The sequence below is a fragment of the Triplophysa rosa genome, linkage group LG2 (assembly GCF_024868665.1).
Source record: "Triplophysa rosa linkage group LG2, Trosa_1v2, whole genome shotgun sequence".
Classification (NCBI taxonomy): domain Eukaryota; kingdom Metazoa; phylum Chordata; class Actinopteri; order Cypriniformes; family Nemacheilidae; genus Triplophysa; species Triplophysa rosa.
This window is the reverse complement of record NC_079891.1, coordinates 20,923,703-20,944,762: the sequence shown is the minus strand read 5'-3', so window position 1 is coordinate 20,944,762 and position 21,060 is coordinate 20,923,703. Positions and strand designations below refer to the sequence as shown.

General features: G+C 38.7%; 2 protein-coding genes across 4 annotated transcripts; one reads left to right on the top strand and one right to left on the bottom strand.

Moving 5' to 3' along the window:
* Positions 1-653: 653 nt before the first annotated feature.
* gfm2 (GTP dependent ribosome recycling factor mitochondrial 2) lies at positions 654-9,466 on the top strand. The gene is made up of 20 exons (XM_057354979.1): positions 654-1,084; positions 1,170-1,248; positions 1,334-1,379; positions 1,471-1,568; positions 1,656-1,781; positions 1,943-2,031; positions 2,140-2,228; positions 2,636-2,696; positions 2,771-2,956; positions 3,380-3,460; positions 3,552-3,700; positions 3,805-3,945; positions 6,803-6,902; positions 7,061-7,250; positions 7,326-7,402; positions 7,977-8,115; positions 8,542-8,721; positions 8,842-8,957; positions 9,044-9,226; positions 9,323-9,466. The coding sequence occupies exons 1-20, from the start codon at positions 1,049-1,051 to the stop codon at positions 9,449-9,451; spliced, it is 2,295 nt and encodes a 764-aa protein (XP_057210962.1). The 5' UTR covers positions 654-1,048; the 3' UTR covers positions 9,452-9,466.
* Positions 9,467-9,517: 51 nt separating this feature from the next.
* On the bottom strand, positions 9,518-20,839 carry hexb (hexosaminidase B (beta polypeptide)). 3 transcript variants are annotated; one of them, XM_057354990.1, is made up of 14 exons: positions 20,191-20,835; positions 19,829-19,980; positions 19,500-19,565; positions 19,033-19,079; positions 17,346-17,456; positions 15,909-16,010; positions 15,268-15,400; positions 14,909-15,089; positions 14,267-14,353; positions 13,661-13,733; positions 11,146-11,323; positions 10,429-10,519; positions 10,224-10,328; positions 9,518-10,068 (listed from the first exon to the last, which is right to left on the bottom strand). In XM_057354990.1, the coding sequence occupies exons 1-14, from the start codon at positions 20,430-20,432 to the stop codon at positions 10,005-10,007; spliced, it is 1,632 nt and encodes a 543-aa protein (XP_057210973.1). In that variant the 5' UTR covers positions 20,433-20,835; the 3' UTR covers positions 9,518-10,004. The 3 variants fall into 3 exon arrangements, with proteins under 3 accessions (XP_057210973.1, XP_057210981.1, XP_057210990.1); XM_057354998.1 differs by lacking the exon at positions 11,146-11,323 and adding an exon at positions 12,803-12,977 and having other exon boundaries at positions 9,520-10,068; positions 20,191-20,826; XM_057355007.1 differs by lacking the exons at positions 9,518-10,068; positions 10,224-10,328; positions 10,429-10,519; positions 11,146-11,323 and adding an exon at positions 12,792-12,977 and having other exon boundaries at positions 20,191-20,839.
* Positions 20,840-21,060: the final 221 nt, after the last annotated feature.

Sequence of the window (21,060 nt, the reverse complement as noted above, 5' to 3'; positions counted from 1 at the left end):
GCTGCAAATTTCTTCCGTAACCTTTCTTGTTACATTCTTATTTTGTTTAACAATTTTATCTTATCCACAGTGACTTCTAAGCAAATGCCTTAAAGAACACAATGACAATGGGATCTCAGTAGTTCTTGGAGGCTGAATGAAATCCCAGACCTTGTCATAAGGTGTTGGATCTAGTTTTTATAAAAGAAAAATGCTAATAAAAATATGTCACCAGATTATGTCAAATATGTTCATTAATTGACATTTTTTACTTCACCCAAAATGAAAATTCTGTCATCATTTACTCACCTTCGAGTTGTTCCAAATGTGAATAAATTTCTTTGTTCTGATGAACACAGAGAAAGATATTTGGAAGAATGCTTATAACCAAACAGATCTCAACGCCAATTGACTACCATAGGAGCAAAAAAACAATGTTAGGTAAAAGTGCCCCAGAACTGTTTGCTGTCCTACATTCTTCAAAATGTCTTCTTTTGTGTTCAACAGAACAAAAAAAAGATAACGTAATTTTTCCTATGGGAGTCAATGGGTGTTGAGATCTGTTTGGTTATAAGCATTATTCCAAATATCTTTCTCTGTTCATCAGAACAAAGAAATGTATACTCATTTGGAACAACTCGAAGGTGAGTAAATGATAACAGAATATTTATTTTTGGGTGAAGTATCACTTTAAGGTGTTCATATTACGTATCTACTGCTTTCTTTGGTGAGCTATGCCCGGAACGCATTGCCGCTCATTTGTTTCTAACGGACTTATTTACAGATGCACAGACACAAGTGCACTGGCTTGCCATACTGTGACCGTCTTGAAAGAATCTGTAAACGCTTTTGCGTTAGTTGAATTGTACATATTGTCAAGGACTAAAAAAACAAACAGCAGTTTGCTCTTGGTGATGTTTAATTCAGCACATCAGCAGACACATCGGACGCAAGTTTTCATGGATTTAAAGTCCAAGCCAGTCTCAACGGCCAGACTTTGATCAAGCGCTGCCATGTGTGAGCTGAATACATAAAGCTTTAACTCTTCCCTCAAACATTCACCTTGAAAATGTATTTTGGACTAACCATCCCTATTCTTCGAGGGGTAAGTCCATGGTCTTAAATGTCTGCCAAATAAATGCATTAAATGTAAACCCGCTTGACATTGATACCCTCTGTCATTGCCTCAGTGTATCAGACACTTGAACGGATCCTCGGTGACGTGTAGATGCAGAATAACCTGGAAAAGAAACTACAGCTTTTACAGAGGTAAGAGAAAAGGACTTCCTTTCAAACAGTGAAAAATTAAAACAGATTTCAGCAAAGTCCTACAATGTTCACATCAATTATGCAGATGATGTCAAATCGGTTAGAGCGGTGCTCAATCCAGACATCTCAAAGTAAGATATGAGTATGAATTTACACACAAAATATTTTGGTACTATTGAGCATGAGCGTATGTGTAATATGTCTGCTTATGCTCCTGTTTAGGATTCGGAACATAGGCATCATGGCACATATAGATGCAGGGAAGACCACCACCACAGAGAGAATGCTCTACTACTCAGGATATACTAGAGCTCTGGGAGGTGAGACTAAATTTAGATGCCTTTGATTGTATTTCTACACTGGTGTATGTGTGTCTCTTAGTGTTAGTTTATCTATTGTGTGTTTAGATGTGGATGATGGAGACACTGTAACCGATTACATGACCCAGGAGAGGGAGAGAGGAATCACCATCCAATCAGCTGCTGTTACTTTTGACTGGAAGGACCACAGAATTAACCTCATCGACACACCAGGTATGGGTCATCATGCATCCGACTCATTCACACCTGCTATACAGTCACTCACTCCATACATTGTGAAAACATACATTTTATATACAGTATGCAACGTGTGTAACACGTTTTTCATACACATTGACATACACAAACATAATAGATTGTCTTTCCGTTCTTAGGTCACGTTGATTTTACTTTGGAGGTGGAGAGAGCTTTACGAGTCTTGGATGGAGCTGTTGCTGTGTTTGATGCATCTGCTGGAGTTCAGGTCAGCTGGATAATTGGGTTTTTGTTCTTTGCACAGTGTATTTTGGGATGAAGGGAATGAAACATTTATTATTTTATGATGTTTATACGATTCGAACCTGAATTTTAGGCTCAAACCATGACTGTGTGGCGGCAGGCAGAAAAACATCAAATTCCATGTGTGTGCTTCCTAAACAAGATGGACAAACCTGCTGCTAGGTTATACACAATAAACTGTTTAAAGGGATAGTTCACCCAAAAATGAAAATTCTGTAATCACCCTCTTGTTTTTCAAACCTGTATGAATTTCTTGCTTCTGCAAAACACAAAAATAAATATATTTTGAGGAATGTTGGTAACCGCACAATGGCGGTACCCATTACTTGCATTGGTTTTGTGTCCACACAATAGAAGTCAATGGGTACCGCAGTTGTTTGGTTACCAACATTCTTCAAAATATCTTCTTTTGTGTTCTGCAGAAGAAAGAAAGTCATACAGGTTTGAAATGACAAGTGGTTGAGTAAATGATGACACAATTTTGGGTGAACTATCACTTTAAATTCTTACACATTTTCTTATAACAACACATATTACAGAAGTTTTAATTTCACTTTATTTTTTTATAGCTTGAATTACTCAATAGACAGCATAAGGACCAAACTCAAGGCCAACCCTGTTCTCATTCAGGTAACCTTTGTAACTAAACAAATTTTCAGATACCAATAAAAAGGTTGAACGCTGACTTTTGTTGACATTTTCAGATTCCTATTGGCTCAGGGAAGGGATTCACAGGATTGGTTGACTTGATCACAAGGCGGAAAATGGTTTGGCTTGGAAACTCTCTAACAGACGATGGCCGTCATTTTGAGATCACTGCCCTGCAGGCGTCAGAAGACCCTGAGATGCTTCAGGCTGTCAGTGAGGCCAGAGGAGCTCTAATAGAACAGGTGAAAAAAGAGAATGTTGTACTTAAAGGTCCAGTGTAGTTTTTTGGAGGATCAGTTGACAGAAATGCAATATAATATACATAACTATGTTTTTAGAGGTGTATAAAGACCTTACATAATGATGCGTTATGTTTTTATTACCTTAGAATGAGCTAAGCACAAACTGCTCTACAGAGTGCGTTTCGTAAATATGTTATCTCCTTCGGCAAAGATGCGAAAACGTGACGACATCTTCGTGCTGTGTCAGCCACCGTAGTGCTTCGAAAGAGAGGGGTGGAGTGAACCGTTGTTTGCAATTCACAACCTCATCGCTAGATGCCGCTAAATTTCATACACTGGAGCTTTAATAACAACAGTACAACAATGTTGATTCATTGTGCATCTACAGTTACGGCAAGACATTTATCAGCAATTGATTTCCAGGTAGCAGATCTAGATGATGAGTTTGCTGAGCTGCTGTTGGGAGACTATGGTGAAAACTTTGATGCAGTGCCTGCTGGGAAGGTAAGATTATATTTTTTCCTCTGTTCTGTCAGTTGCTACATACATGCCAAAGTGAAAGTACTGCATTCAAAATAAATGCTTCTGACTCCAGTTACAAGAGGCGATAAGGAGGGTTACATTAGCTCGTAAGGGAGTGCCCGTGTTGTGCGGAAGCTCGCTGAAGAACAAAGGGGTTCAGCCTCTGTTGGATGCCATCACTGCTTACCTCCCTGCACCCAATGAGAGGCACCACGATGTAGTGTGAGTGTTACACTGCATTATCTTAGCATTAGTTAACATTCAAAAAGATTGCTCTGATGGTTATGGTATTAGTACCACTTCTGAGTGTTCATGTATGTGTGCAGGCGCTGGTATAAAGACGATCTGAGTGCGCTGGCATTTAAGGTGGTCCATGACAAACAGAGGGGTCCCCTGGTGTTCGTCAGAATCTATTCAGGATGCATGAAGGCTCAGTCGGCAGTGCATAACATTAACAGGAACGGAACGTAAGATCATGAAAATGATTCTACGAGCACAAATTAAAAGAACAGTATGTCATTTTCACCACTAGAGGTCGCAAAACCTCTAGATTCAGACATGGTTGGAAACATTTGGCCTAATGTGAGTAAACAAATGATCAACAAAATATGTAACAATGAGCTAGTGGTTGTTGGATATTTAAATGCAAAAATCGTACGTACTGTTCCTTTAATTCGCTTGCTTTGGATTCTAGTTGGTAGTGTTTTGGGTGAACTGTCCCTTTAAACTGTTTATTGTGTATAACCTAGTGTTGAGTCTTTTTAAACCAAGTCCAATGTATTTATCTGCACAAAAATATATAATATATTAGTGTGGGTGTGTATGTATGTATATACATTTTTAATGAAATAATCTTGAATACTTCGATTAATGCACAATAAAAAACATGATTTTTGAAAAAATTTAAAAACGCAGTTTTGGAACCAAACTCTTCATACTGTACAGTTAGGGCCATAAATATTTGGACAGAGGCACATTTTTTGTTATTTTAGCTGTGTATCAATATGTTTTCGAGTTACAGTTTTATAATAGATATTGTCTTAAAGTGCACACTCTCAGCTTTATTTAGAGTGTATTCACATCCACATTAGCTGAAGGATTTAGGAATTACAGCTCTTTAATATGAAGCGCCACCCTTTTTCAAGGGACCAAAAGTAATTGGACAGTTGAATAAAAAGCTGTTTTATTCACATGTATGGGCTTTTCCTTAAATAATTTTGTCATAAATGAAGCATGTTAAAGGTCTGGAGTTGATTCTACATGTGGTGTTTGCATTTGGAAGCTGTTGCTGTGAACCCACATCATGGGGTTCAGGGAGATCTCCATGCAAGTGAAACAGACCATAGTTAGATTTCAAAAACACTACACATCCGTCAGAAAGATGCCAGGAACATTAAGAGCGGCCAAATCAACAATTTGGGACATTCTGGGGGAAAAAAACACACAGCTGAGCTCAGTAACAAAACAATCCTAGGCGTCCATATGAGATCAAAGTGGTGGATGATGACATTATCCTCTCCATGATAAAGAAAAACATCTTCACAACGTCCGGACAAGTGAAGAACACTCTCCAAGAGGTAAATATGTCAATGTTTGTCAATCAAAGCAATAAAGAGAATACAAGGAAAAAATAGAGAGGGTTCACAACAAGGTGCAAAAGCCTCAAGAATAGGATGGGTAGATTAGACTTCTGAAATAGCCGAACAAGCTCTAGAAAGCATTTTTTTGGAGAGATCAAATTAATTTCAGCCTGCATAAGACTAAAAAGAATAAAAGATATGGAGAAGGCTTGGAATATCTCATGATATGAGCATACAACATCTTCAGTAAAATAGTGTTCAGGCAGTGTGATTCCATTTCCATGCATGACGTCCTCAGGCACTGGGTCACTGGTGTTATTTTGGTGATGTAACAGAAGCATCCGGATTAATTCTTCACTTGTCTGGACGTTGTGAAGATGTTTTTCTTCATCATGGAGAGGATAATGTCATCATCCACCACTTTGATCTCATATGGACGCCTAGGATTGTTTTGTTACTGAGCTCAGCTGTGTGTTTTTTTCCCCCAGAATGTCCCAAATTGTTGATTTGGCCGCTCTTAATGTTCCTGGCATCTTTCTGACGGATGTGTAGTGTTTTTGAAATCTAACTATGGTCTGTTTCACTTGCATGGAGATCTCCCTGAACCCCATGATGTGGGTTCACAGCAACAGCTTCCAAATGCAAACACCACATGTAGAATCAACTCCAGACCTTTAACATGCTTCATTTATGACAAAATTATTTAAGGAAAAGCCCATACATGTGAATAAAACAGCTTTTTATTCAACTGTCCCATTACTTTTGGTCCCTTGAAAAAGGGGGGCGCTTCATATTAAAGAACTGTAATTCCTAAATCCTTCAGATAATCTGAATGTGAATACACTCTAAATAAAGCTGAGAGTGTGCACTTTAAGACAATATCTATTATAAAACTGTAACTCGAAAACATATTGATACACAGCTAAAATAACAACAAATGTGCCTCTGTCCAAATATATATGGCCCTAACTTTATATATATATATATATATATATATATATATACTGCCCGTCCCAAAAAAAGTCACCACCTGGATTTAACTAAGCAAATAAGTAAGAGCCTCCCATTGGATTGGAGGTCTAGGTTCAGCAACGTTATGTGCCTAAAGAATGAGGTCACCTGACAACCTGAATAATGACCAGGTTATTCCATTAATGAGTTTTTTCTTCCCTGATGGCACGGGCATATTCCAAGATGACAATGCCAGGATTCATCGGGCTCAAATTGTGAAAGAGTGGTTCAGGGAGCATGAGACATCATTTTCACACATGGATTGGCCACCACAGTCCACACCTTAACCCCATTGAGAATCTTTGGGATGTGCTGGGGAAGACTTTGCGCAGCGGTCCGACTCTCCCATCATCAATACAAGATCTTAGCGAAAAATTTATGCAACTCTGGATGGGAAAAAATGACATTCTGGACATTGCAGAAGCTTGTCGAAACAATGCCACGACGAATGCGTGCCATAATCAAAGCTAAAGGCGGTCCAACGAAATATTAGTGTGTGACTTTTTTTGGACGGGCAGTTTATATAAACAATTTATTACATTATAACATTTCAGACCTTTGAGTTCATAGTGCTGGATTCTTTATCCTAAGATATTATATTTTATTATATGATACATAACACTGGTTTATCTGTTCGTTTTTATTAGATATCTATATAAGAACTACTAAAAGTATTCCTTATGATGTTTTAAACTTGAACCTGGAGAAGATTTTTATCTTTTTATTGCTCCAGGGAGAGAATGAGTCGTCTTCTCTTGCCTTTTGCTGATCAGCACATAGAAATCCCCTCCTTGTCTGCAGGAAACATTGGGCTTACAGTAGGACTCAAACAGGTAAGCTGGTTAGAGAGGACCTGTAAAATGTAAACCCCTTAAAGGCACATTATATCATTATTAACGTACAAAGATTTTGTGTAATTTTCTAAATGATATGTGAAAAAGCTTATTCTCGGTAACTGTTATGACTGGATTCTTTTTGTGTTTTGAGTCAGACTGTGACAGGTGACACTATCGTCTCCTCCAAAGCCTCTGCGGCGGCTGCATTACGGCGAGCTCAGGATGAAACAAAGAGCGACAAGAGTTCACACAGGGAAAGCAGCAGTTTGGTGCTTGCCGGGGTGGAAGTCCCTGAACCTGTGTTCTTCTGTTCCATTGAACCTCCTTCTATGGCCAAACAGGCAGGTATGAACATTGTGAACATGTCTTCAGAATTGATACATTTCCCAACTGTGAGATCCGCTATGATTTTTCAAACAGATTTAGAGCATGCCCTCAACTGCCTGCAGAGGGAAGACCCCAGTCTGAAAGTCAGAACAGACCCCGACTCTGGACAGGTAAACATTTAGCAGTTGCATTTACAGTAGTTTTAGATCTTATTTTTGTATCTTTAACAATTATTTGTCTCGCTAGGTAAAGGAATTATTAGCATGGTTTTATCTTTGTTAGTATTTACGGTTTTGATATTACACTTTAATCCTGAAAGGTCCAGTGGGTGGTTTTTTGGAGGATCTATTGACAGAAATGCAATATATGCATAACTATGTCTTAAGAGGTGTATAAAAACCTTACATAATGATGCGTTATGTTTTTATTACCTTAGAATGAGCTATTTCTATCTACATACTCCGTGGGTCACCTTACATGGAATTCACCATGTTTCGTTAGTAGCCCTGAATGGAAAAACTGCTCTACAGAGCATGTTTTATAAATACGTTATCTCCTTTGGCAAAGAATCAAAAACGTAACAACGCCTTTGTCCTGTGATAGGTTCCATAGTGCTTCGAAAGGGAGGGGTGGAGTGAGCCATTGGTTGCAATTCGCAACCTCACCACTAGATGCTGCCAAAATCTCCACATTGCTTCTTTAGCTCGTTCTTTTTTCACTCTCAACACTTCTCTGCTTGCACAGACGATACTGTGTGGCATGGGGGAGCTGCACATTGAGATTATCCATGACCGCATCAAGAGAGAATACAACATAGAAACCCATCTCGGACCCTTGCAGGTGGCCTACAGAGAAACTATCCTCCAATCAGCATCAGCCACAGGTGAGGCTTCAGCCAATCAGCCTTCACCTAAATGAGGCCATGGTAGATTCACAAAAAAATGCTAATTGTCTCTATTTTATAGCTTTGTATGTGGTAGAACATTACAACCACAACCAACACATTAACAAGTCGTGTTTTTCTACTTTATGGCTCTATAGACTTTGTCCATTTTGAGAACTAGGCATAAAACAATAAAATGAGAACACAAGAGAAAACAAAATAAATATAGCATCATGTCTTAGAGTCTTGCACCCTGCTTCACAAGCCAACTATATGACCTCAGTTCTTTAACAGACACAGAGTAGACAGACTAATAATGTAATGCACACAGTTATTCTGTGATGAAGATTACAGGAAACTACAACGTCTGTATACTTCTACACAGAACAAAATGTAATAAGTCCTTTATAATTTTCTATGTTTCAGACATGTTAGATCGTACCCTGGGAGATAAGAGACATGTAGTTAACGTGGAGCTTACCGTACATCCTTGGACAGAGTCTGGCACTTCCTGTGACATCACTTTTGAGGAGGAAGTAAAAGCTCAGCTCCCTGCTGATGTGAGAGAGGCTGTGGAAAATGGAGTTCACAGCGCATACCTTCAAGGTAACAGAACCACTTGCTTATGCTTCACGGGTACAGAAGATTGAAAGTCATTATGTCCGGATCATTCTCAGAAGGCCTAGAAACTGCATTGTTCACCATATCATTTCTTTCTCTGTGCAGGTCCTCTGATGGGTTTTCCTGTACAGGGAGTACAAACAGTCATCCAGCATGCGAGTTTGGAATCGGGCACTTCTGCAGCTATGGTGTCTGCCTGCGTGTGCCGCTGTATGCTCAAGGTATCCACAAACTCTCCTGTGTCTCTATATCTTAGTGAATTACAGTAGAAAAAATGGGCTTCTGTTGATGTCATCTGTGGGTTTAGGCTCTGAGACAGGCTGGAGGACAGGTTTTAGAGCCAGTAATGGATCTGGAAGTGACATTGGGGGAAGAGCATCTGAGTCCTGTACTTGGAGATCTCGCCCAGCGGCGCGGGACCGTGCGTGACATCCAAAGTCGGCAGGAAGACAAAGTTTTGCTGGCTACAGTTCCTCTGGCAGAAATGATGGTGAGTGGTATTACTGATATGACAGATGATTGATCATCAAGACAAATCAGTTTAATGTTAAAGAATAACGCACAACAACTATTCTGTTTTTCCAAGGGCTATTCAACCGTTATGCGCACTTTGACTTCTGGAAATGCCACCTTTTCTCTGGAGCTGTCCAGCTATGAGTCCATGAATACTCATGACCAGAACATACTGCTCAACAAGATGGCTGGACTGGCTTGAGCTGATAACAATCACCAACTGAACTGTGAACTGATGTTACAGATGCCAATGTTGATTGGTTTTAATATTTGAATCGTTATGGTCCAATCAGAGAGCAAAAGCTACATCTTCCTAAGTGTACATATGAATGGGACACTGTAACTATTTGATGAAAATACAGAGGACAGGGTGTGAAGAACAGAAAGTAAAGTTAATAATTTTACAGGAACTAGTAGTACAATAAACCTTTTATTTAAATATTTATTTTGTGCATAAAACCCAGCCTGGGAAATAATTACTAATAAAAGCACCTATTACAAAAGATTCCTTATTCCCAAAAAATTCCCAAAAGAGCCTTCATATATATTGTCTTTTAATCAAATAAAATCCTAAAGACGAAATTCAATGTACTGAATTATTTATATAAAACAAATCATAATCAAGTATTGGTTTGAATACCTAGCTCAGTGCATATCATGATAAACCATGGTAATTGGAATGGCTAAAATGATTTGGATACATTTTAACGGTGTTTTCCTGTTATTCCCTTTCATTTTTTTGTGTAAACTTCAATTCATGGGCCGTTGTACTCATGACGACAGTGGCCAACAAACAGAGGTTCTGCAGGTATACCTCTCCTGATGGTAAAAAGAAAAGGACCACATTACTTCAACATACAAAAATTATGATGTACATAGAGTTGCATGATCGTATGTGTGAACGTGTAAACGCCTAGAAGATAAATTAACAGCATATTACTCTTAAATGCCATAGACTCAAAGTTTTAACTCACTTGACCATGCGGCAGCGATGCTGTGCCAGTCGTTCGTAGGCATTACCGAGGTCTGTCACTTTCGCATCACTCCACAGTCTCTCTGCAACAGCACTGGCTCTGGGCCTGCAATGACAACATACACATTTATCATCCATTTATAACCTATTTATAACCTTTTACCGTTTTCGTGATATGCTGGTTAGAATTGCATTAATAACCATACCAGAGTCTGGGAGTGAGGTTGGTGGCATCCACATACTCTCCCCAGAGACAAGCCTCTCCACCAATCACCAGCTTCTTCTGCTCATCTGTGCCTGAGGTTGAAATTTGACCAAACAATTATAATTTGTATGTTTTAGGAATTTGTTATAATAATATTAGGGACAATACTGTAGTTTTTATTGAGCTAAAGAGAGACAATCCCCACAGCAAAAGCTGTCACTTGATTGAAGTTATAGTTTAAAAAGTTGCTGCTCCTGTTGAGTCTGAATAAGCAGTAATGCTCTACATGAGTCCGAATTAGGCCACACACACATAATACCTATACATACCTTCTTCCGAACCGCAATACAATACAATCCCATTTAACTGGCTCTTGGCGGATCAGAGAGACTACTGTCAGTCTACAAACTGCCACGGTCACATTATACATATCTATCTGTACTTATTTTCATGTCTGAAAAGCTTTCTTCCTCACAATGACAGTGCAAAGCAATGATACAACCAACAATATTTCACACACAACAAAACATCACAACCTTAGACCAAATGCCCTTGATGCAAGTAGCTGTAAAAACAGTGTTTTGTGAGAAACATGCCTTGGTTCTAAACCAGCATTATTTTTGTGACTACACAAAAAGAATTCTAGAGCAACAGAACAGGTTTCTCCGCCCAAATAATTCCCTGTAATCTTCATCTGTGAAATGACACACAAACACACCCGTGAAATTTTGGGGGTCGGCTTTGTAAATGTTCATCCAGTCCTGGCCGTAGCTGATTCGGTTGAGGTACCAGGGTGTGGAGAGCAGAGCATTGAAACCAGCTGCTGTTACACGTGCCATTTCATCCTGGTACTGCGGCCTTTCTTTCCACACATGGATCTGTGTGTCCGCTTTGAGCTACATGTGTACATAAACGCGCATGTATAACAAGTATGCATCAACATATGCAGGAAATTTAAGATCTTTTAATGCTTCATGCTGTGTGAAATTTACAGTCACCTATAGTTGTTAATACTAGGGATGCACACATCTGTAATACATTGGGTAGGCCTAATTTCTGTGTGTATCAAACTGACAAAACATTACATAATAATTGTCATATCAGGAATTAGGCTGTATTAAGAATGATTATCAGGTAATAATATAGGCACATCCCTAGACTATATCAACAGTATTGTTAGCTCAACTTTGACTGATCAGTCATGCATTATGTTAGATTATCAGGTTAATGGGCTTAGAACCTGACAGCAGTTAACACAGTTTATACTGTAAATAGTTGTGATGATTGAGGTAAAACCGTAAGCAGGTGTGCTGGTTTGCTGAGGTTTTCTGAAAGACAGAGAACCTTTGGAGGGACAAGGACATTATAATTTGTGTAATGCGTTATAAAAATGCATTACTGCAAAACTGAATGGTTTGTAGGACGGAGCAAGATGGAGGGAGAATATTCCCAGAGGGTACTTTCAACATCACCACGAGCAAAAACATAGAATTTTTCAACAACTTAAAGCTACAGCGGCATCTAGTGAGGTTGCGAATTGCAACCAACGGCTCACTCCACCTGTCCCTTTCGAAGCACTACGGCGGCTTACACAGCACTAAGATGTCATCACGTTTTCGCTTCTTTGCCGAAGGAGATAACATACAGTATTTATGAAACACGCTCTGTAGAGCAGTTTGTCTGTTTAGGGCTTCTGTAGAATCAACATGGTGAATTCCATGCAAGGGGACGCGCGGTGTATGTAGATAGAAATAGCTCATTCTAAGTTAATAAAAACATAACGCTTCATTGTGTAAGCTCTTTATACACCTCTGAAGACATAGTCATGTATACTATATTGCATTTCTGTCAATAGATCCTCCAAAAAATTACACATTGGACCTTTAAGGAGCTTTGGGGTGATCCAACACTTTAACATGACATAATGTATACAGATGGGAAATTGTAGTCAAGCAAATACCAGACAAGCAAAATTAAGACCTACAGCCAGACCAAAAATATAACACAACCAACCACAATAAATAACTTAATTCATCTCAGCAATATAAAAAATCTCCACCAGCTGTCAGTGTATTTATATGTCAAACTGATCTACTGTAACTTCTGTTTGCCTTCACTGTTGTCCAGACCTGTTCAGATCGGATCAGCGTTTTGACCTAATGGCATGTGATCAACATGGGTCAACATGACGCTGTCCAGTCCACTATAAGATACTGTTAGTACTAATATCAGGTACAAACAAGGTCTGTGAAAATCTATAAGCTCTACTTCAATACAGTGATTGACTACTACAGTATCACTAGATAAAGCAGACTAAATCAGTGTTGATGGTGCTAAAATAGACAAAATCAAAGTTTCACTGAATTAAAACTGACCAGGAAAACTGAGTGGCTCAACTTTGTAGTACCGTTGCCAGTCCTGTCCATAGCTAATCCAGTCCAGGTACCAGGGGGCAGAGAGAATGGTTGTAAAGCCCGCCCTGGTCACATTCTGTAGCTCCTCCTCCATTTTGTTCCCAATCCACACTTCCACCACAGTGTCCTCCTTTAGCTGTAACATGCATAAAGCACATTATATGTGCCCTCTGTGCAAACTGAAATTAAGTTTTTGCCCCTCTTGTTGTTAACTGCTGTCACCTTGTTAGGTTTAAGCACACAGATCTGTATGCAAGCGCAATTCAGACACTTTGCGTGTTATCATTGAAATGGTGAGCAAGCAAGAACAGACATGCAGGTCAAGCTAGCTGTGACTGGAAAGAATGAAGATAATGTGTGTTTTTTTGTTTAAATATTTTTCAATATAATATTAAACCGTTTGATTATTTATTATTATAAAATATATATTACTTTTCGATTATGTATTATTATAGTTATGCATTTAGTTTAGCTGCAATACTGATTTGCAGAAAATGACATGACTATTGGTCCAAACAATGGAGGACAGTAGGAGTGTTCAGGGTAACTGTTTATAAAACATCATTGATGCTAATGGCTTAAAAATTACACACTTCATCTACAAACACTAGGACCTGCATTCTGTTTGTCAGTCACAAAGCACGTTAAACCTTTTAATATCTCTCAAAAGACAGTTCAATCAATCATATGTCGTGCTTGGAAACAGAAAAAAAAACTGTTTATGTATGCACAGATACATAAACATGTACAGATCAGAGTCTCTGTGTTTATGTACATAAAAATGACCCAACAGCCCAGATGAATAGAGCCGAGTCTTACCTTGACCCCGTTATCAAACACTTCCTGCCACACCATGTAACCTTTCTTGGTTGTTGTCACAATGTCAAGTAACCTGTTTGTCAATGACAGTTTAATCATGTTGAATATTATTATTGTATTCTGATAAAAAAAAAACAGTATAGGGGGAAATCAAAGGGCAAATTATAAAAACAAAATTGCCTCATAAGTTTTATTATACACTGAACAAAATTATAAATGCAACACTTTTGTTTTTGCCCCCATTTTTCATGAGCCGAACTCAAAGATCTAAGACTTTTTCTATGTACACAAAAGGCCTATTTCTCTCAAATATTGTTCACAAATCTGCTTAAATCCGTGTTCGTGAGCACTTCTCCTTTGCCAGATAATCCATCCACCTCACAGGTGTGGCATATCAAGATGCTGATTAGACAGCAGGATTATTTCACAGGTGTGCTGGCCACAATAAAAGGCCACTCTAACATGTGAAGTTTTAAAAAACCAGTCACTATCTGGTGTGACCACCATCTTCCTCACGCAGTGCAACACATCTCCTTCGCATAGAATCGATCAGGATGTTGATTCATATGGTTGGTTTTGAGATTATAACTGTATTAGGATTTTCACCTCTGAATGTAGAAGGACTCCAGTTTGCTGTAATCTGTGCCAAAAGATTGTTGCTCCATAAACCTCTGAATATCAGGATTGGATTTCCTGCAGGAACATCGAAGTGGAAGAATAAGTTAAACAGGGCTGACAGTACTCCAACCTTTTAAGAATGATGAAATTAGCCAAAATATTGAATGTATAGTTCACCCAAATATGAAAATTCTGTCTGATTTTTCCAAACCTGTATAAATGTAATTGTTCTGCTAAACACAAAGGAAAATATTTGGAAGAATGTCAGTAACCAAACAGATCTCATCCACCATTTACTGCCATAGTAGGGAAAATAAATACTATGTGAGTCAATGGGGAATGAGATCTGTTCATTCTTCCAATTATCTTCCTTTGTGTTTAGCAGAACAAAGTAATTTATACAAGTTTGTAAAAATCTGAGGGTGAGTAAATGATGACAGAATTTTCATTTTTGGATGAACGATCCCTTTAAATAAACACAGGTGTCAGATGGTAAGTACAACTTTGTGAATGGCAGGCGGTTCAATTTTAGATATGACTATTGCTATTGGATTAATATAGAAAATCATATAGGCTACAGATGAATCTAAAACTTGGTTAGGACAGTTTACAGAGTTTACTCTTCATTACCAGCAACTGAAGTCAACCTCATCTCCCCCCAGGTGAACATAGGCATCTGGGAAAACAGTACTGATCTCTTTAAAAAACTGGGCCATGAACTCATACGTGGAGTTCAAGATTGGGTTCACCGGCCCGAATGTTCCAGATGGAGTAGATCCAGAATAACAGGGCGTAAGCAGATCCTTTTGGCCTGTGAGAGAAGTCATCATATTAATAAGTACAATAACAGGCAAAAATGTGAGTAATTAGTCATATGCATAACATCTATAATAATATCCCACTGTTGAAACCAAGAAAATACTGCTTAACAGAACTAAGCAGATCACTCATAATGTTAATGAAGCTATTGTTAGTGTCTACTGACTGACCGTTGCCCCACGACTGTGTGTGTCCTGGGGTGTCAAACTCAGGGATGACCCTGATTCCCCTCATGCGAGCAAATTCGATGACCTTCTTCACATCAGATGGAGTGTACACATGTGTAAATGGGTGATACGCTCCCTGTCATTCACAAAACAAACAAGATCAAGATTTAAACACAAAAATAAACATAGTCCCAGTTGTCTGGTAATAACAGTGGCCATTGTGTTGTATAACCAAAGCACATAAACATATCAACTAATGTGTTTGTTTTGAGGTTAATTCCTCAATTTTTCTATAGATCCTGAAAAGTACATTTTCATCTCTAATCTAGGTGTTTTACTTACCCTTCGCTTCCAGTGCAGCGAATACAAAAAAGGTATATGAGATAAGGAAACTATTTTTCGACTGCCTAGTTCTTTACAGGCGGTCAATAAACATGGAATTGACTGCAGTGTAATTATGGCTTAACAACATGTTTTTAACTATTTAAATGGTTTTGGCCACCAATAACACTGCTGAATCCGCTTGTAAAAAGCAGTTAATGACCTGAATGTCACATGTCAAAAATGTTATGGTGCTTTAACCCTACTTTCACTGTGACTCCCAAGGTAAAAAAAAGTTACTTGCGCGTACTTTACTTGCTTACCTTTTGACTTAACTCAGGGAAGGTACGGCTGAGAAAAGGAAAGGAAGAATCGTCCACAATGTGCCAGTGGAATACATTAAACTTGTTTATTGCCATTGCTTCCTGTGAAAATAAAATCATTTCATTCATTACTACAACACACTTCAAAATAGGGTGACCACCCGACCCGCTTTGCGTTGTACCACGCAGCATTTTCACCCCTTGTCCCGCACGTCGCATGTTGAGAAAATGTCCCGCATTTTCATCAGTCTATTGGTTTTTAGTTGTCACATTAATTCTTTAACCCGAAACGCACATGGGACGCTTGTTTGCGCCATTGTTTATTTAACAGCGCTGTGTCAAAAGCAGCAACCCGGTTGCACCCTGACTTTTACCCAATGTATGAGAAGGCGGCAGTGATTTCAGTCATCAAAAGCTGCGATGTCTGTCACTAGATCAGGTGGCGATCCTCCCATGTCAATTTGCCGAAAAAAAACCTCACTAAAACATAGTAAACTGTGTGGCTTTGAAACTGTGTTTAGCCTATAGGTTGTGGTTAGCGTATTAAAATACAATTATGTGTAAATCAGAAAATGCATTATTTAACAATAATACATTTTAAAAGAGAAACTCTTTTTCATTATTTGTTTGTTCTTTATTCCTTTAGTTTTCTCTTTTTGAGATCTTCTTCAAAGTGTACAACATGATAACTCTACATCTGATCTGTGCTCAAAATTTAAAGAGACAGTGAACCTTAAATTGAAATCGCCATTAAAATTGTTTTATGTCATATTATATAACATTTTATATATGCCTTAATTATGTTGTAGTTGGAATGGACTTTCATAAGCTAAAAAAGTATATAAAACGTTTTCATACCATATCTATCACAGTTTCGCGCAACCTTTCAATAGTGTCCCACATTGTCCCACACAAACGGGTTACCTGTCCCACATTTGGTTTGTTGGGTGGTGGTCACCCTACTTCAAAACCAACAGATACCTTGAAGTAATGATGATTTACTTCACAAACCTTAATTATTATCAAGATTCAATAATTACAGCCAAACAGTTTAGTCTACGTTTGGTTTATATGGAAAGCCTCTGAACACAACCATTTTGTCATTGATCAGGATCTCACATTTAATGTCAAATTACAGAGCTTCAGATGATCTGATCAAGCGTTCTCTCACCCTATATACTGGTCATTAAAGCTATTTAGACAAACTCTGTGGTGAGAGTCATCCTGTCTTGTGATCACGGTCATGTGTAAAGAACCTGACTTTCCTGTTTCATAAATAACAAAAAAGGAAAAACTTCCTTGAGATACTTTGGCTCTTGAGAAAAAGAGTGCATTACTTAAAAATGTGCAGTTGATATTGGCTAAACAGATATATTCACGGTTTTATTTATTATAGACCCATTTGTACAAGCTACTGAGATAAGAAAAACATCTTACCAAATTGGACAAAATGACTTTGAGCGGCAGGTAGTGGCGAGACGTGTCCAGGAGAACCCCTCGATGGGCAAACCGTGGGAAATCCGAGATAACTGTCTTATTGATGTTGTTCTAGAAAGAAAATGAGCCCACAACTTTGGAAATGATCTGAAGTGTGCCCATACTAGTATATACATAATTAGTGCTGTAGTACTCGAGTCCGGACTCGAGACGTTTTTTATGGTCTCGGACTTGTCTTGGACTCGTTGGTATTTGAACTCGGACTAGTCTCGGACTTGGTCATTGGTCTCGCAAATGTTCTAGTCGGTCTCGTCCGAGTCCAGCGATATATGTTTTATTTTCTCCTTCAAAACAAAACATTGATGGAGCAATATTCTTGTGATCCGAAAACTAATGATCCGAAAACTGTTGCCGACTCTCGAACGAGAGCTGCGCGTGCTCATAAGTTCTCTTTTCACACAGCAGTTCAGTTCAGTGTGTGCTGTTGTTGTAATTAAATAACTCCGGTATATTGGTTCAAGTCCGCGGGACTGTCATGCACGCCAGAAAGTGAATAACTGAATTAATTTGTGGATAATATTAAGTGTTTACGGGAGACGCTAAACGGGAACGATTCAGCTGAACTGGTTCGACCGGTTCACTAAAAAGAAAGAACCGGTTCGAATGAATGATTCGTCCGCGGCGCGAACCAGCATCAATCATTCATCAGGCACGATGTCAGCGAGCAGCGGCATAATACAGATTGGTTTTACAAACCATAATAAATGAATCGACAGTGCGCTTAAAAGGAAACTTTTTGCACCAAAACTTTCCCCGAAACATGTGGGACAACATCCAATTTCGTAAGACACCTGCAAAGGCATCACAAAGAGAGGTAAGTTAAAGCCATGTTTCAGAGTTAGCATTGCATTTGAGTATTTTAGAAAGTTTGGAAAGTAGGGCTTAAAGATAAGATTGATCGTATTTTTATTGTAATTGTGATGAACATGTTATATAAGGATGGGCACCGACGTGCTTATAAACGAGCCGTGGAGCCTCTGCTCTTTCTAGCGGCTCCTCTATTGAACACGCACGTGCACGGGCAGGCGCGCACACGCACGCACGCACACAGGCACAAAAGTGTTCATTGCTGCACAACCTTGCTGTTAGGAGAGCTGATAAAAAAGTTCCTTAAAAAAGTAATAAACAGTTACACTTCGGCTTTGTGACTTTAGTGCTATACCTATATAGTAAAAATTAAAATGACCTTATTTTATCTGCTTTTTGATCATTACAAACAATAATGAAAATGATTATCTTAGAATAGAAGATATGCTGTCTCTTGCATCACATAAATTATCAATAGTTAAGTATGTGGTCTTGTAGTCATGATTTTTTTCTGTCTCTGTCTTGACTGTCTCAATTGGACTCGGTCTTGACTTGGACTCGAACCTCTCTGGACTTGGACTCGAACCTCTCTGGACTTGGACTCGAACCTCTTTGGACTCGGACTTGACTCGGTCTCGACTAGTCCTGGTCTTGGACTTGTCTTGGACTCGACAATGGTGGACTTGACTACAGCCCTATACATAATTCATGAATATAAGGTCTTTTATATTCATAGGTTTAATTACAATTGAAGGGGTTGCTTATATTATATTAAATGGTTTTTCCATTCTAAATAAAAGTTTGGTTAGTGCCAACTTACAGCTCCATAGTCATCCTCATAAATCAGCTGACTGAATGTTTCCAATCCTTAAAACAAACATATTCATAGTAACACATTAAGGAAGTCACTTTTGAGAAAAACATATTTTTAGCTATTCATAGTAGGTAAAATTATGATAACATATGACTGGAACTGAGCTGCTATTATATTGTGTTGTGACCTACTTATAATTTTCTAGCAATAATATTAACTTTCCTCAAACATCGAGGAGAAAATCTAATTGAAAGCTGTTCATGCACAGGTTCCATGTATCTTTACATTACAAAGGTTTCATTATTATTTTGTGGCAGCGGTAGAGCAAAGAGTAAATACTTACAGTCACAGTTGTAACATTGAAATACAAAGCAGGGTCCAGTAAAATGTTACAAATGGTAAGTTGTGAAAAAAATCCAGAATTTGGGGGGGGAAATTAAACCTTGCCTATATTTTGCTGCATTTTTGCTTACCTCGCAAAGCTCCCCATACATTAGGAGCTTTCAACACAGCAGAGGGTTGATCAACTGACAGCTCATCTACATAAATAGAGAAGGGTTTTACACTCAATTTAACAGTATTGTCTACAAATTGTTAAAACAATTGTTATAAATTTCCAGGGTAAATTGTTAGAAACACTTAAAAGCTTTACACAAATACTTTAATGAGATTACGCCTCCTGGAGCCATATGTCTACCGGATTTGCCTATTTTCTATTGGATTAGAGATCAACGGGGCTTTACGCGACGGTTACGGAGCTGGTTTACCAGCAACGAAAACACGGAAGAGAATTGCAACTCACATGACTCGTCGCTCTGGAGATTCGGGTATCCCTCGCACTCTGGATCAGCTGATGAGATCCACACCTGAAGCTCAACGAGATCTGAATTGAAAGCTTTCTTTCTGCTTTTGTCTTGCTTCCTCACTTCTTCACCAAATATGTACTCGAAATACCTACGAAGCAAAATGTTAGTATACACGGTTCCGCTGAATGACTACTATCGCGTATTTCAGCACAAAGCGCGCACTGTATACTTTCTTTGAAATCACGCATGCCAACAAAACGTGATACTGTAATTTGCTTGAATGTTTAAAGCTACAAATTCGCGTCTCGCGTGCGACAATATCTGCACCAAAACAAATAACTTGATCTGTATAAATTACCTGCGAAACGCGTCCTGGAGTAAACTGCAGCTCGGCCCGGCGGAGGACTCTTTAGCGTGGACGATCTGAAAGCTGTTAGCGTTGAGCTGAAAAGAAACGGCGGATGACTGGAACTTCTGCGGTAACGGCCAGAGAGAGATTTCTTCCAGCACGTTTAGTTTTTTACCAGAATCACTAAAAAGCCACCCGTGAGAAACGGCTATTGCTACAAAGAGCGACGCCAATTTGAGCATGCAGTACATGGTTGTGAACGTTGTGCGGTCAGCTGACTTCTGTATTTTCTAAGTAGAAAGGAGCTGTGGCTGGATGGGGGCGGTGTTTACCTAACTGCAAGCATGTCATGCGACTTACAAACAAAGCCAATTTCAATGATGTTGCGTGTTTAGACTCTTTAGAGGCAGCCGTACCTTTTGCCCAATCTTGTAAGACATCAAACGTTTTAGGATAGTATAAAGGGGACTAGGCTATGTACAAACAGGAAAAATTAGTTAATGCAGGCAGGCCCAATCACAATTCGGTACATAATTCAGTATAGATTCAGAAGTTTGTTTTTATACGAATATAGTTATATTCATTTAAATGCTATGGTTAATATTAATTAATTAATATTAATTATCAACTCATATAATAATAAAAGATTTTCCCTCAAGATCGACGTTAATCACTTTATACATTTTTTAATTTGGAACGAGAGATACGTGGGGAGTGGCTTCACTGCTTCAGAAATACGTCACTTTTCTCAGAGCTGATTGGTCCAGTTTTTGTTTGCGATCTCTCTAACCCAGAATAAAACCTGCTCCGGAGCAGGTTAGCCGTGTAGCCTAAGGGCGTAAGGGTTTGTTTCGGAACCTGGTACGTTTTCTCTCTTGG

Coding starts and splice junctions, on each gene's coding strand:
- gfm2 (XM_057354979.1), top strand. CDS start 1,049: ATGTATTTTGGACTAACCATCCCTATTCTTCGAGGG. Junction 2,032..2,139: donor ATGCATCTGCTGGAGTTCAG/GTCAGCTGGATA, acceptor CCTGAATTTTAG/GCTCAAACCATGACTGTGTG. Junction 6,903..7,060: donor TTACAGTAGGACTCAAACAG/GTAAGCTGGTTA, acceptor GTTTTGAGTCAG/ACTGTGACAGGTGACACTAT.
- hexb (XM_057354990.1), bottom strand. CDS start 20,432: ATGTACTGCATGCTCAAATTGGCGTCGCTCTTTGTAGCAATAGCCGTT. Junction 19,080..19,499: donor TGTATGGGGAGCTTTGCGAG/GTAAGCAAAAAT, acceptor GTTTGTTTTAAG/GATTGGAAACATTCAGTCAG. Junction 14,354..14,908: donor GAGGTTGACTTCAGTTGCTG/GTAATGAAGAGT, acceptor ATGTTCCTGCAG/GAAATCCAATCCTGATATTC.